Source organism: Leptosomus discolor, chromosome 1, assembly GCF_034619465.1.
Source record: "Leptosomus discolor isolate bLepDis1 chromosome 1, bLepDis1.hap2, whole genome shotgun sequence".
Taxonomy (NCBI): domain Eukaryota; kingdom Metazoa; phylum Chordata; class Aves; order Leptosomiformes; family Leptosomidae; genus Leptosomus; species Leptosomus discolor.
Genome location: NC_141391.1, coordinates 132196086 through 132212329, shown reverse-complemented (window position 1 = coordinate 132212329; position 16244 = coordinate 132196086). Strand labels below are relative to the sequence as shown.

The 16244-nt window shown below is 48.5% G+C and overlaps 1 protein-coding gene across 1 annotated transcript; it reads right to left on the bottom strand.

Annotated features, from left to right (window-relative positions):
* Positions 1 to 7484: 7484 nt before the first annotated feature.
* SCNN1A (sodium channel epithelial 1 subunit alpha) lies at positions 7485 to 15284 on the bottom strand. Its single transcript, XM_086478383.1, has 13 exons — positions 15267 to 15284; positions 14561 to 14931; positions 13890 to 14145; positions 12815 to 13002; positions 11913 to 12013; positions 11066 to 11229; positions 10630 to 10728; positions 10343 to 10460; positions 9224 to 9302; positions 8845 to 8902; positions 8662 to 8717; positions 8038 to 8113; positions 7485 to 7811 (listed from the first exon to the last, which is right to left on the bottom strand). Exons 1-13 carry the CDS (start codon positions 15282 to 15284, stop codon positions 7485 to 7487), a joined length of 1911 nt encoding a protein of 636 aa, XP_086334509.1.
* Between the last annotated feature and the right edge of the window lie 960 nt (positions 15285 to 16244).

Sequence of the window (16244 nt, the reverse complement as noted above, 5' to 3'; positions counted from 1 at the left end):
TGGGGTTAAATGAGCTGCCCTGTTCCTCAGTTTCTGCAGTCTTCTGAGGAAGGTGCATCTTGTTGTCTTTTTTTTTTTTTTTTAACAAGCAGAGCTGTAGCCTGTAACCTAGACTGGAAAGAGGGCACTCCTTTAATTTAGGAAGCTCTACCCTGGTTCTAGAATACACTGTGATCTGCCTAGTCTTAAGGGGATGTGGGGAGGCAGGGGAGAACATCACTGGAGTTCCCAGTTGGGAGTGAAGTACAAAAGATGGGAGGAGCAGATGCTTTTTGTTTCATTGAGTGTGTTGGGGAAGCCCCTTTCCTCCTCACAGGCATGTGGGAAGGGGCTAGGTTTGCATGCTCACTTCCATGCCCCAGCATTTCATTTGCGCTGAGTTCATCTCCCTGCAATTTCATCCCTCTCCACCTTGGGTGAGGGCAGAGATGAAGATCTGGAGTGATGCAGCCCTCGTCCTCTGAGCACTTCCCTAATTCCCTGTGGAACTGAAATGTGATGGATGGTCAGAAGTGCATCTACTGAAGAGGAGCCAGGGCCTGCTTGTACTACTTACTGCTATCATTTCAGGGGGTAGGCATACAAGCTTGAGGCCCTCAGACCAGAAATTCTCTTAAACTTTTCTAAACAAGCCTTTGGTGCCCCATTCTTCCTGTTCCTCTGGAGGCTGAGGTCCTCCTAGGCTGTCTCTTCCATTTATTTTTTAGATGTTGTATGTTGCCTCTTCTGCTCCCTTTCCTCTCCTTTGTGTCTCTATGCATGGGCAAAAAAAAAAAAATCACCAAGGCCCTCTGAATAAAAGCAAGGGACTCTGCTGTCCACAGCATTACAGCCACTCACGCACGTGCAGTTTATTTCCTTCCTCTATAAACACAACTGTAATCTCCTCTTGCATGTTATAGTAATCAGTTCATGTACTTTAAAAGGTCTCTAAGAAACAATACACCACCTTACTGAGTCTGTCTGGTCTGTCAGTGGGTGGGGAGGGGCTGGGATGCCAAACTGCTCTTGAAATGTTCCACCCCCATCACTTCCATACTATACACACATCTGAAATTCTGGCCCTCAGAGTGGCTGGTTTTCCATTGCAATGATGGTAGTTCCAGTTGTACTGGAACCATGTGCTGGACTGACTCTGTGCTAAGTCTGTAACAAGATGTATGAACGAGCAACTCTGGGGGAAGAGGCTGCCCAAGCCAACTCTACTTCCAGCCACCAAATGTCTGGCCACTGTGTAATCCATGGGGAGGTAATCCCCTGAGTGGGAGGGTGTGTAACTGGTAGCTCTGGTTCCTCAGGCTGTCTGCCTTTGGGTTTCAATAACCTATCCTCAGATCCTTAAACCCAGAAAGCAATTCTTCATTGGTGTTGGGACATAAGTTCAGGATCCAAATGAAGACCTCCAAGACTAGGATGCTGTTCACAGCATATCTTGGAGCATGGTTGGAATACAGTTAAGTGCCCCCTTGTTTTGCTTCACTGCACACTTGAAACTCATTAAAAAGAAATAACAGAGCTTTGTCCAGTGTGGACTTATTTTACGGTGAAGTGCTTGTGCCCGTATCTGCCCCTGCTGTTACAAAGTTTAGGTTGTAAAACAGTACTTGTGGCTTGTGGTTCCCTTATGATCAATCTTTGTCCAGTCTTAAACATCACCAAAATCATACCACAACAATGTATGGTCAATGGTGAATTTGGAGCAGTGCAGGTAGACTAATTCTTTCAAAGATGAAAGCCTTCCTGGGAAAGGAGGGTGTCTGGTCTGGCTGGTGGATTAAAGCAGCATACACAGTCTATACTTCAGCACGCATCAAGACTGCACAACCTGAATGAACTAGGCATGCTGCAATTCCTGCCAAGTTGTGGGTTGTCATCTTGGTTCTCAGCCTTGTTCATGTAGGGGGCCATAGGAAAAACTTTTTCTTAGAACAGATGTGTTTCCAGACTGTTGACTGCACAGTCTCTAAATCCTTAGCCAAACCTGGGGACTTGAGTGCTTGCTTTCCAAAGCTGGCCAGCTGCTCTGGAGCACAGAGCTGGGGCTGAACATGCTGCTGAAAGTTGTCCCAGAGTTATGCCCAACTTATGAGTTATGTGCATGTTTGCAAACAGTTACGTGGCTAACCATAAATCCTCCAGTACATGTTTTAAAGTACCATGCTCTGCTGGGAGCTTGCCTTCTGAGATGCCATCCTTTAAAGCATCAGAGCCACTGCTGCTCCTGTGGAGTCTGTTGTCGGGACAAAATATGGTTTTAAACATGCATTAAAAGGCTTTGGCAGAGTAGTTCTTCATGTGACTAATTAGAAATTCAAGCTCTGCCTTCAGACATGCAGCTCCCATATCAACTGCTTCATCCTGACATCTTCGGATTTGGTGGGGGAAAAGCCTCAACTGTATTGCCTTTACATGGATATGTCTTAAACCTTCACATTTCTAGATGCCCTAGGCCTTGCTCTGGCCTTTCCTGAGGTTTCTGTGTGCTGACTAAAGTAGGCTGCATGCTCTCATTGGTGGGGGAGTGTTTGTTTTCTTGTCTCATTTGGAGAGTAGCCAAATGATGGGGAAGACAAAAGGTTTTTTTCTTCAGAGTAGGAATGCAGCATTAACACTTGTTTAATGGACCTAGCTTTCCTGTGAAGTGACAAAGGTCTCTGCTCTGATGTATCCACTGGAGTTGGAAGCCTTACCTTGAAGAGAGGCAATAATGGGGAAGTACAGAAGTTTTATCTTTGTTCTGACCTCTAAGCAAATAATTACTCTGAGAGATGTAACAGATAAGGATATAGGTTTTACAAAATGGGCAACTTAGCTGCGTCTGTTGGAGACATGAGTTCAGCCCTGTGTTTCCTCCGGGTTACCTACAATGCTTCCTCTTGGAAGAAGTAACTGCATCCCTTCTCAAAACTTCCCCTGTTTACAGGCCAAAATAAAGTTGCACTTCAGCCTCCATACTTCTTATAATCTTTGACATATTTTTTGCCAGAGCTAGTTATTCAGAACACTCTTATTTTCTCCAATATGAACAGCCCCCTAACATCCTTTCCTTCAGTGCGTAGACCCACTAAATGATTCTTGCAGAGGCCAAAATGTTCTCTCCTGCCAGACTTCTTTCCCAAAAGCCCTTATACTATTTTTTTTATAAATTTGTCATAATTGGATACTAAGCTGTTTTTTTAGTTCATTGTCTTTAAGCATGTACTTGGAAGCTGAAGGTGCTTTCCTATCTTGTGCTCACAAGACTCCTTTAAATATTGCACGTTGGTAATTATAAAGAACTACAAGACTGAACACAGCCATCCCTCTGGTGTGTTCCTGATATCTGTGGTTCCCCTCTGTCCTTTCACCAGCAGCACTGCTGCCCTTTTAATTTTTTGCTGTCCCAAGAGCTTGGTAACCTTTTTCTCAAATTCCTTCTAGGTTTGGTCTCAGTCTGTACAGACAAACCTTACACCTATCTGTCCAGCTCCTCTAAGCAATCCAGCAAGCAGAGTTCAGTTTTTCTAAATGTATTGCTTATTTTCTAAAATAGTGGTTTTCTCATTTTTCTAGCTTCTTTAGACACTTACGTTGTACTTCCATGCATTTCGTCTATTACCTTAATTTTTATGGAAAAAACTAGTTTTGGTATCTGTCAAATTGCAACTGTCGCACTCTTAAGGAACAAGTTTTCAGCAGATAGCAGGGTGTGCCTACCCATGGCTCTGTCCTTGTGTTCCCTGCCTTCTCGGCTATCCTGTGCTTAGTTTTCCTTTGTTTTCCTCCTTCCTGGAGGGGCTGGTCCATTTTTTCCATTCCCCCAGTCCTACCACACTTCAAATTTCCTTAGAGGTTCTCAGATCCCCTAAATTCATATGATCTCACAGTTGGAGCCCTCAGAAACTTCAGTGTCCCTGCATTTCTCCCTAGTAACAAGCAATAGAACAAGGAGAAATGGCCTTAAGCTGCACCAGGGGAGGTTTAGGCTGGATATTAGGAAGAATTTTACTGAAGGCATTGTCAGGCGTTGGAACAGCCTGCCCAGGGAGGTGGCGGAGTCACCATCCCTGGAGGTGTTTAAGAGATGGGTAGATGTGGTACTTGGGGATGTGGTTTAGTGGTGGTGGTAGAGCTAGGACACAGGTTGGGCTTGATGATTTTGAAGGTCTCTTCCAACCGAAACTGTTCTATGATTTCTCAGACTGTCTGTATCCCTTTTCTCTGCTAGCACATGACTTTCAAATCCTCCTAACTGTCGATCAACTTGCAAATATCTGTCACCACCACAGTCCCACAGACACTGGGGCCCTTTATACCCTGTCTGTGTGGGTTGTTCCACATCCCAAAAGAGCTCACCTCTCTTTCCTTGTATTTCAGCAGTACCAAGCACTTCCACAAATCCTCTGCTATTGTTTTTAAGCTCCTAAACACTCATCCCTCTTCTTCCTCTGTAATTTCCCCATCGTATAAACCTTCCTTTTTCTTATCCTCATTCTTCTCCTTAAGCATGTGGAACTACCCACTTCTGTGCTGCTTACTCCTGCAAAACAAGCCACTCTAATAATCCAATTTACTCACAAAATGATTGTTCTCCTCCTGCACTTCCTTTCCCCCTTCAAGCACTTGTATTCCTACTTTTCTGCCTTCCCCTGCATGACAGATGCTCCCAGTCCAAAAAGACACAACTTGCTTTTCTTCAGTGTCCTATAACCTAGTTGCTCCTTGCATGTTTTCCATGTCCTCCAAGTTAACTGTGCTATGCCTCTAACATACCTATGACTACTGAGCGCTTACATCCCCTCAATGTTCTCGTGTGCAAATTCACCCCATCTCAGACCTTTAATTTGCCTTTTGCTGACCTACAAATCCTCTAAATGCACTTTCTTCCCTTTTCTCTAATATTTCACGTTCTCCGTGCACCACTCCATTTTCCACATTCTCATTCCAGCACTGCTAGACTGGCCTCTTGTTTTCAGCCAGACCAACCTCAGTATACATCTGTTGAGCTGAGAATTTGTGGTCTTGTAGCCTACAAGAAGAGTAGGGATGTTCCTGGGAGGATCACCTGGTTTTTCCCCAAGATTGCAGTTTTTTGCACTGATCCTCAGGACAGGGAGGGTTAATCTGTTTACCAGCTTGTATAACAACTTCATGTTTGGCCAGGCTTTTAACTCTGGATTTACAGCTACCCAGAATGGCACTGTTACTTTGAGTTCATCAGTCAAAGCTCATTTTTTTTGCATTTTAACACTTGTACAGAAGAGAGAGATAATATGGTACAGTCTTCTGCTAGGGAATACATCACTTTCTTCTACAGCTATATTTCCTTATGACGTTGAAGAGAATTTAATGTTTCAAGTAGTTATGCCTCTGTTTAATCCTATTTAATTACCCACTTAACTATGCATGATGCAGTGGATCACATCAATTTTATGGTTATCACAAGGTGTGATATGAAGAATCGTGTCTTACTTTTCAGGTATTTAGGAAAGATCATGCTCACCATATAAATCATTGTACATGTATGATATACAGAGACTGTTTTAGATAATGCACCTGTTCTTTCTCCTTGATTTGGAGGTGGTTTTGTGAAGCAAACAGCTTTATGTGTCCAGTGTCAGGTTTTTACTTAATCTAAAGTCTCCCATAAACACAGAAAGTGGATTTTTATCTCATGTTTGTATAAGTCTTGATTTTTTTCCAGTGGAGACCTCCTAGGTGGGATACATGTTCCCTCACCTCTAAGTGCTGGTGGTTGCAGGGCTCTCCCTCCTGCCAGGCTGCCCCCTTGCTGAAAGATACACCCCCTGAATTGCTCACTTCTGTTCCCAGCGCAGAGAGGCATCAGCTGAGCGCTGGGATAGAGTTTGAAAAACCATGAGTATTTGTGTAATAAAAGAATATAGTGTTCATGTCTGTGAGGAGAAAGAAAATCACTCTGCTGGGAAGTGAAAAGTGCATTTAGGTAATCAAGGCAAGAGCAGTACAAGCATGTGGTTAGCATCTCAAAGGGAAGAATTTGGCACCAGTTTATATACTGCAGTAAAACCCTCCAGCTTCTGAAGGGCAGTGCATCTACCTTAATTTTTAAAATATCTGAAGTTTTAATTTTGTTACGGTTAAGTCATTTTTAAATTCAAAGGAAGCTGTTTGCAATGCGATTGGGTACATGGTACCACAGTTCTTTGCCTAAATTATGTGCTTAAATTCTGGTATCTGTGTTTGTGTCCTGTCAAGTGGGTCATGCTGTTTGTTAAGGACACCACCCTCGCTCTCTTGATACCACATAAAAAGTGCTGTGTAAACACCATTGCAGCAGAAACCTGAGCATTTGTAAAAAACAGTATGGCAAGATTACTGCAAGGAGTAAGATGTGTGCTGTTATGTGAAGATCCCCAAATTAGTTCCTGGGAAGAGGACCATCTTTGTCCTGGCCTTGATTGCCTATGCGGTCCATTCCAATAGGCTAAAGCTTTTCCTGAACAGATCTTCAATTAAAGCCTGCAGCACTTCTGTGCTTCACAGTCCTCAGCACAGCCTCTGTAGGTGAATGAGAGAAAGGATGAGCGGAGCAGAGCAGGCACTGCATGACCTGTGCTATTCTGATCCTCTTTTGCAGGATCTCATGGCAGCAGAGATACTGTTTGGGATGTTTCTGAGCGTATGCATAGCCACTGTTTCCACAGCTCCTCTGTAGTGATCAATTCATCCCAAACACTCTGGCAAAGGGTCAAATGGCTGAACATACCCGTCTATGGTGTATCACAAGGAAGGAGACTACTATACAGCTAAGATCTACCAGTGCCACATAGGCAGCTTAAAAGGGGAGACCTTACTCTCCTGAGGGTGTTTTGTCCCAATGCAAGAGTGACAATAATCATCAACCACCTCCACAGAATATTGTGTGTAATATAGATTGAGATTATGTCAGTGGCTGTCATCTCTCATAGCTACACAAGTAGCCTCTCCATGGTGGGGGTGGGGAGGAGTGGGTGGGTGGCTTGGTGTTGGGATCAGAGCTGGACATTAAGAACTAGGAAAGAACAACCAGTTTCCAACCTTAGGGAAAGCTTAAAAAAACTCAGCCTGTTGAGAGACTTGTATCCCATTCCTGTCCCTTGTCATACCACAGAGGAGGCCAGTCACACCTGCCAAACTTCTTTAATTAATGACAGACCAGAACTGTGGCAGCATCCTTGTTGCAGGGAAAAGAAAGCATTCATGGATGTGTAGGTGTGCACATGCAAGGAGTGTAAGGAAACCAAATGGACATCTTCCCCATACATATAGTAGATCAACTCTCATCCCTGGTGATCCCCAGAGCAATAGTATTTTATGAGACCAAAAGATTCATGTACAGTAGTGAAAGCAATGAACTACAGTACAGTCTTCTGCTATGGTCCAGGTAGAGCACCCCAGAAAGAAGGAAATGCAGGTCATACAGAGAAAGTGTGCAGCCTGTGCTCCAATTGCCATGCATCCGAACTGTGGAAGAAGCCACTGCCTCACTCATGTCCCACCTCACCATCCCTGCTTGGCCCACGTGGTTCCAGGCTGTTGTAGGATGGCAGCCTGGTCACTACAGCCTCAACAGTGAAGCGGTGTGGAGCACTGAGACCTGGCACCTCATCTTGGAAAGCAGCATTATTGTCACTGTTTGGAGGGTGTACCAGTGGAGAGAGCTGCTGCCGAGAACGAAACCAGCGTAAGGCCAAGATAAAGGTGATGGCGATGAAATCCAGAACCAGCTCTGCGAGCTCCATCACAGACAGGACAGAGGATCCAAACCAGAGACTCCACTGGTTTCCAAGCTGGGACAGCAGAGTCACTACCTGTAAGAGACAGAGAGAGGGCAGTGAGGACAGTCCTCATTTGAGACTTTTGCCTCCATGCCTGTTCCCACTAGTGGTGCCCCTATAGTGCTGGGGGTTTCCTTCGACCTACCACAGGAAAAGAGACTCAATAGCCAGAAATGCTGCTGGAACAAATGCATGCCAATATGGAAGGAGATTGTGGGAGAGTGGGTGGCTAGAGAGGACATGGCAGTAAAGGGTGTACCGTGAAGGCTGGAGACTCCCCATTGGTCTTGTAGTTCCACTCCTCAAAAAAGATATTCACTTTGGCAACTCCGTTCCTGTAAATGGAAGATGGGGCTCAGTAACCCCAAATCCACAATCCCTGCATTTCTACACCAAGTACAATTGTCTTCTCAGTCCCTTTCTGCCCCGTCCTCCTCCCACACATACCACCCAGTGACTTTTCCTCATGTCCGCAGTTCCCTCTTTCTGCGCTATGTACAGTCTTTGGGCTTACAGTGCACTTCTGAGACTGCACTGTGAAACCCAATGTCTGTGACATCCTATGTTGGCTAAGTACAAGCTCCTGTGTGGCTCTCCTTCCCACTCTTCCATGAGCCCCTGACTCCAGACCACACAGCAGCTGCCTGGGGCTTACTATTTTCCTAATAGCATCTGATCATTTTCAGATTCTTCACTTGGATTCCCAGTCCTTGTTCAAGTCTCAGTTTATCTCTACTCTGACTCAAATTGACTGGCCTTGTCCATGGGTCTCATGCCTAATCTCTTCCCATCAGTGATTTAATCTTAACTCTGACCCTCTGACTCACACACTCCACTGGGATGGTTTCTGGTTTGGACGCAGCCTCTGTTTAAAGAGTCTCACCTCTTGGATGTGATATTGTACTTGTTCTGTTGAGAAAGCATGTAAAAAACCCAGTCCTGAAATGAAAGTGCAATAAATTGTGTTACATGGTCACAGTCATCTCCTGTAGGTTTAGTACCAGTTGAGGAAGGACTAAATGTGAGGTGAGAACAGTGCTGAGGACCCAGGACACCCTCTCCTTACCTCTGAGACAGCAGAAGGCCAGCGGGAGTAGCCAGCTGACAGCTGGTATTCTGTCATTCTGGAAGACAAGAGGCCGTGTTAGCTGTTGAAGCTGTAGGAGCCACAAGGCCAGGTCTCTCGATTGCCAGGCACACCTGGAACCTCCCGCCCATGCTGAAGTTCTGCCCGCTTCCCACTGAGCTTCTGCGCAGTCCTCTGGAGCTCGCCTCCAAGCCGACAATGATGCTCCTCAGCCATTTTGGCTTCCCAATGGGAGAAATATAATTTTGGGTTGCAGCTCAGCTACTGACTCAAGCTTTTGCCCTGGTCAGCGAATGCTTCCCAACACCTCTAGGAATAAAGAGTTTCCAGTCTGCCTGCCTGTCTGATGATCACTTACTTGCACGGTTTCCGACATTTGTGGAAACAGCCCAGCACATTAGCTTTGAATTCAGCCAGCAGTTTGTAATAGCAGTAGCCTGAGCAGAAGAGAATGTAAATCCAGGTAAGCTCACAGTATCTGTATACAAAAAGTAACGTGCGACAGCAAGGGGAACCCAGAGAAGGTTCCTTCTACACAGAATCACAGAATGGTAAGGGTTGGAAGGGACCTCTGGAGATCATGCAGTCCAACCCCCCTGCTAAAGCAGGTTCACCTAGAGCAGGTCGCACAGGACTGCAGCCAGGCGGGTTTTGAATATCTCCAGGGAAGGAGACTCCACAGCCTCCCTGGGCAGCCTGTTCCAGTGCTCTGACACCCTTAATGTAAAGAAGTTTTTCCTCATGTTGAGGCGAAACTTCCTGTGCTCCAGTTTGTGCCCATCCTGTCACTGGGCACCACTGAAAAGAGTCTGGCCCCATCCTCTTGACACCCACCCTTTAGATATTTATAAGCGTTGATAAGGTCTCCTCTCCGTCTTCTCTTCTCCAGGCTAAAGAGCCCCAGGTCTCTCAGCCTTTCCTCATAGGAGAGATGCTCCAGCCTCCTAATCATCTTAGTAGCTCTCTGCTGGACTCTCTCCAGTAGTTCCTTGTCCCTGTTGAACTGGGGGGTGTGTCCAGAACTGGACACAGGACTCCAGATGTGGCCTTACAAGGGCAGAGTAGAGGGGGAGGAGAACCTCCCTTGACCTGCTCACCACACTCTTCTTAATGCACCCCAGGATGCCGTTGGCCTTCTTGGCCACAAGGGCACATTGCTGGCTCATGGTCAACTTGCTGTCCACCCAGACTACCAGGTCTTTTCCACAGAGCTGCTCTCCACCAGGTCAACCCCTAACTGGTGCTGGTGCATGGGGTTATTCCTCCCTAGAAGCAGGACCCTACACTTGCCCTTATTGAACCTCATTATGTGCCTCTCTGCCCAGCTCAGAGGGACTAACCATCCAAGACAAGAGCGTCTTTTGGATGTCCCACGCCAGGAAGCTCATTGAAGACAATGAGGAGATGTACTGGGACATGAGATGGACCAAACAGGTTCAGGTGGCCACGAGCTTTACTATTCCTCCCGTCCACTTACCCCAGGCTACGTGCTTTGTGTAGTCACAGTACTCTGCTCCAGTGGGTAAGGGATAGAAGTAATATGCACAGCCACAGCGCTCTACCATGTTGAGCTGAAAGCAGGAGCGAATGCAGACCTAGGAGGCATATGAGGTGGAAAAGGCTGAACACGGGAACAAAATCCACTGCAGCCTGTATCACATCATTCTATTAACAGAGCCCACGGACAAGCATGGCTGTTAGGGGACTGAAGCATTTTAGGAAAGTAGGGAAAAAGCTGGCACAGGACCGGTGATAACGACTTACCTGTTCGGTGTAGCGGGATGAGTACAGATTTTGCACTGGCACGTCACTGCCATCCTCTGTGCAATCACTGTAACTGCCCCCAAGACGCACAGTCATCTCCTACAATATCAAACAGTCATTACACAGAATGACTGGCACTTTGCTGTTCTCTTTCTATGCTTCTGTGCCACACACGGCTTGTCCATTGCATCTGCTCTTTATGCTTTCCTTGGGATGCCAGCTCCCCCTGCTTTCCTCCATTTCACTGTTCACTGATAAATTGCAGCCAAATGCTTCTTGCCTAGTTCAGTAAGCTGCTCTTCTTCCCCTCCCTTCACTCCGTGTGATTAATCCCCTCTCTTAGACACGCACATGACAACCCGCTTGTGTCCATCCACCGAATTAAACCTCCTCCATAACCTCACATCCACAGCTCTTACCCCTGCTGCTTCTTTACCTTTCTCATGCTGATGGAGGTTTCGATACCCGGACGCACATTGAAACCCCCATCATCCATGAAGGCTGGCTCATTCTGATCATGGACCATGACCCTGGCTCCTGTCACCGTGGACAACAGAGGGATGAAATCATTCTGTTCGGTACGCACCACCAGAGAGAGACCTGAGGGAACATCAGAGAGCAAGGGAGGTCATGGCCGGCTGTCGTGCAGGAGAGGAAAGAGATCAGAGTGGCTTGTAAGAGATAAAGGAAGAGAAACACCAAACAGGGCTGCACCAAAGCTGGGCAGCAATGGAGAGTGGCTGGAGGGAGGCCAGACACAAAGTTGAGGCTCCAGGAGAAGCCAGAGAAAACTGGATTTCTTCACTGTGGCTTAGAAAATACAGAACTGGGAACTGAAAGAGATTTCATGGAAAGACTCAGAGTTGGATGGGAGGAAAGCCTGAAGATTGGGCCTAGAGAGCTTTCTGGGGGTTTGGGAACACAAACAAGGTCAGTTGCTGGAAACAGGAAAATGGAGAAGGAGGAGGTGAAGGCCAAGCTCTCAGGAGCACAGCACTACAGCTCAACAGGGGGCTTCAGGAAAGGCTGGCACAGGTCCAGACAGAGGAACAAACACAAGGATCAGGCACTGATGGGGGAGAGAGAGTTCAGTGGCACAGCAGCAAGGGACAGCCATGCCCATGAGACAGCCATCTCCACACTGGTGAAAACAGAGCTTGGGTGAGACAGAGCAGGGCTGTAGTCTGCCACCACCAGAATAAGCACAGCAGGATGCCTGTAACTCCTGGGGAAAACAGAGCTGAGCTGTTCTCCTTACTCACCACAGAGTGCCTCTCACCCACCGTTATTGATCCCAGGCAGTGAGGATGTCCATAGGCTGCTGCTGTTGTCATTAAAGGTATAGCAGTTCCCGTACAATGGATGGTGGAAGTGGGTATAGTTCCTGAGAAGCAAACAGAAACATTTACACGGGGTGAGAAGCGCTGCAAGACCAAGGGGTAGGGCTTTCCCAAAGGAACAACTCTGTTTAACACCTGCAGGAAGAGGGGCTTACAGCAGATGGGCAGTATTTGTTATGTAAACTAGCCCCAACAGGGAAAAGCAAATAAAATGTGCTGTAAAAAATGTCCTGGAGCCGGAGAGGTTTTTATACCAGGTTTTTCATACTGCTAACTCTAGAAGTACCAAACGGGTTTTAGCAGTACTAGCAATTACTGTATTATCTTCCTAATATTGACAAAACTCTTAGCTCTTCCTAACCCCTTTTCCTCCCTTGTTGATGGGTTTAATTCCACTACCTCTTTGTGGCTTTTTGACCAATAATGGTAGGAGAGAAATACGGTATTTTTTTACTGCACTTTTGTAATAACTCTTCTCCTCCTCCTGTGTGGGCTGAAACTTACCACTTTACCACTGTAGAGAGTAGAATAAAGAGACTTTTACACTGTACATCTGTACCCACTCTGGGCTTTGTACCAGTATAACTATTTAATTTGTGTGACACCCAGGGAAAGGAAAAACCATCCTCTGAAGTCCATAGTTTCAGGTCACAGAAACTGTGACCTGAGTGAGCACAACCCATAGGAAAGACTCAAGAAACATAATTTGAGACAATGGGAACTGAACAAGGAACGATCCCACCTTGGAAAAGAGGTTCTCTAATGTGGGTTTCTTGATTCCCCTTGGACCCAGGCACAAAACAGGGGTGTTTTCAGGAAGACTTGGTGGGGTTTCCACCACTTACGCCTTGTCACATGTTGCTTCATTGAAGCGGCAAGCATAGATGAAATTCTCAAAGTCAGACTCATCCAGGGCTTTTGCATCAGGCATCTGCGCCAGGATATTGATATAGTGAAAGCTGTACCATTCCCGCACGGCATCCACCCCTGAGGAGTATGCCTGATGGAAACAGTCCTTGTTGTTTTCACTGCACTGTTAAGAGAAGGAGAAAACCAGCCACGTCAGGAAGTCTCGTCCAGGAGGTGAGGCTATGTCTCTGGATTAGTTGTGCTCATTCAGCACAAGCAAAAGATGCAGCCAAGGGAGTGGAAGAGCTTTGCAGGGCTCCCGCACTCTACCAAAAGGCGATCAGCAGGACGGGAAAAAGCAAACCCAGGGCAGCTCCTTGGTGGAAGGGAAACACCAGGTGAATGCGCAAGACTGAGTAAAATCCAGGAGGCAGCAAGTGGCAGTGAGGCATGCAGGGTGATCTACAGTGCAAAAATTCTACATGGTATAAAACCAGAAGCTTTAAATTCTTGCGTGGGGAGCCCTTCCTTCAAGGTGTGTCCAGAAAAACTTTTGTGATCCTGTGGGAACTTCAGTTAACTGGCAAGGGATTAGCTTCTGTCCTTCAGAGTTCAGTGGCTTTTTAAATGCAAATAGATACCCTCGGGTGAAGAAGCTGCTACCTAGGAGCAAACATGACCATGACCACATTTCGTGTGGCCCACAGCCATCCAATACTTTCCCCTTTGCTATTCTTGGGCAACATGGCGGTTGATGTTAATAAATGGCTCTCCAAAGGCAACCGTGAGGCTGATGTGGCCTTCAGGAAGGACAAGGTTTCCCTGCCCTACCTAGGAAAAGGGCGTTGACGTGGCCAAGTCTCCTGTGGCCTGCATGGACAGGGACAGGACTTGAGGAGCAGGATTGCACTGGGCAAAGGATTCAGCTTTACCTTCATCTGTCATTAGCAAAAGCCAGTGCAGCTTAATCAGATTTATGAGTAGGGAAGGGTGTGGCCAAGGGTCTAACAAGACAGAAGTAGCTAGGCAGAGACCACAGTGGGTAGGACACAGGATATCTAGGGATCTCACCAGAACAAAGCCAATTTTCCAGTCATTCTTGTCCACTGAGGGACTGTTCTCTGGCAAGTTGACTAAGTTATCCCGCTTCTGCCTTCGCAGGGGATGGCGCTGGACATGATGGAGCAGGCTCCTTGAGCTACGCTTTCGCGTGGACAGTGTGGACCAGTCACTTCGTGCCAGAGACATGTTGTAGTCATAAAGGTCCAGCAGTGTCTGATGCGTGATTTGGTCCAGCTCATCCAGCTTCTTCCGAATGGCGCTGTACCTATTGGGGGGGGGGAAGAGAAGCCTGCAGGTTTAGGGCTGGATGCACATAAATACCCTGAACAAGACATGAGGCAAAGTCTGCTGGGCCGATTCAGGACATTCCTGCTACTAGCTGCAAATCCAACCCCTTGCTGGAGGCTACCATCCTTGTAGGAGAGAAGTAAATGCATCTGCTTTTGCCCTGTGGCAGTTTACAGTGCAGCCTGCTAACATGCACCGCCAAGTAGAGTTGCCTAAAGTAATGCCTTACTGCGAATGCCCTGCAGCAGCAAAGGCCTGTGAAAAGTGTCCTTTCCACCGGCACTGCTACTGAAGGGGATGGCCAGGGACCATAAGGAGAACAAGAGTACATGCTTTTATCCTATGCCTGCAAAAGTCAAGGCAGTCGACAGCTCTGGAAGTCTATTTCTTACCTGTATGGATTGAGGGTGCACAGCGTCACAGCTGGGAAAGTCAGCCTGTCAGAGTTAAGGTTGAGGTTGAGGTTGACAGGGTAGCTGAAGTACTCCCTGTAGAGGATACCAAACTGCCAGTACATTAAGCCGAAGGTGAGAAAGAAGAGAACAGACCAGAAGGCTGTCTTCATCTTATTCTTTTTTGAGCACACCAGGCGGATAGCCCCATGGATGGTCGTGTTGCTGCAGAAGAACTGGAAGAGTTCCTGGTAGGAGCCGTAGAATTCGATGAGACCCTCCTGCTTCTCTTCCTTCTGCTGCTGCTCCTCTTGCTTACATTGCCTCGTTTTCTCCCCTTCTGGCATGTTCCCTGACTTCACAGACCCACCCTAGAGCACAAACTCAGAATTAGGGGGTAGCCCTGCAAGACTCTGGCTCCGGGAAGCCATGCCTGGTGCAAAAACTAGCTCTGGACCACTGTCTTCCCAAAACATCGGTGCTTTCACCCCCTGCTCCCTGAGTCCCATCCCAAGCTGCAGCTCCGCAGCCGTCCATGCACACGCTCACCCCCACCCCAGCCCTCCCCTCCCAGAGGTGACAAGGCGGCAGATCCTCCCCCACCCGACAGCCCCGGCCTCCCACCCGCTGTCCTCCCACACCTGCGTCCCCGTCCCGGCCCCCCCCCCCGCCCTCCCGCCCGCCCCGCCAGTGCCGCGAGACTGACCCGAGGCACCGTCCCCATGGCGGGCAGTGGCTGCTCGGGCCGGGGCCGGGACCGGGGCCGGTGTGCTCTTCCCGAGCGCTGCCGGGTCTCCCGCAGCCTCCCCGGCTGGGCTGGGACCGGTTCCTTTCCAGTTCGAGCCAGCACCCCGCCCGACTCCTGCCCTGCCAGCCTCTCCCTGACCGCCCCTCCTTCCTTCTCCTGCCTCTGCCCTTTCCCTTCCCCTTCCCCCGGGCGCCGCTCCCGGGGAAGAAAAGCCTCTTTAAACTCTCAGGTATCCGCGGCCGGGCAGAGGCGGCCGAGGGACCGGAGACGCGCCGTGGCGGTGACCTTGGCGGCGACTTTGGCGGCGGCGGGGGTCGAGGCGCGGCCGTCCCGCTCCCGGCGGGCAGCAGGACCCCTCCCGGACCTCCCCGAGGGGAGCCCTGCCCCGGCCAGGTACGGCTGCGGAACGGCCTGTCCCTCCGCCTCCTCCTCCCCCCCCCGCCCTCCGCGGCGGGGACGCGGCGTCCCAGCGAGCCGAGGTGAATGCAGAAAGAAAGTTGGCAGCGCTTGTCCCGAGGGCAGCGGGCAGCTGGAGGCAGCGCCGGCCGGCCAGGACATCGCCCCCACCCCCCCCCCACCCCACCCCGCCCGCCCACCTTCCGGGGGCAGCAGGACCCTGCCCTTGCCCACGGTTGGGATGCACAGACACCGCCGGTGGGAGCTTGTCTGTGGCTTTGATGGCCAAGCTGTGCTTTTTTCAAAGGCAAAGCCGAGGAAGTTGGAGAGTTTGGGGTGAGTTTTGCAAGAGGGATGGGGCTGGGGCAGGGAAGGCTGGTAGCAACTCGGTGATACGCATGAGGTAGCATCGCCTTTGCCGGTTCATTAACTAAAGAAATCTTTCGTATCCAGAACTACCTGGCCCAGCCATGAGTGGGAACGTGTTTCATTGATCTGTGCCTGGGAAATCAAGGCCTCCTCGCATTACCCAAAGCCTTG

Excerpts from the sequence above, each read along its gene's own strand:
- SCNN1A (XM_086478383.1), bottom strand. Across the intron at positions 9,303-10,342 it reads CACAAAGCACGTAGCCTGGG|GCTACTGCTATTACAAACTG; the intron begins GTAAGTGGACGG and ends TCTTCTGCTCAG. Across the intron at positions 8,114-8,661 it reads TACAATATCACATCCAAGAG|GAACGGAGTTGCCAAAGTGA; the intron begins GTGAGACTCTTT and ends TTCCATTTACAG.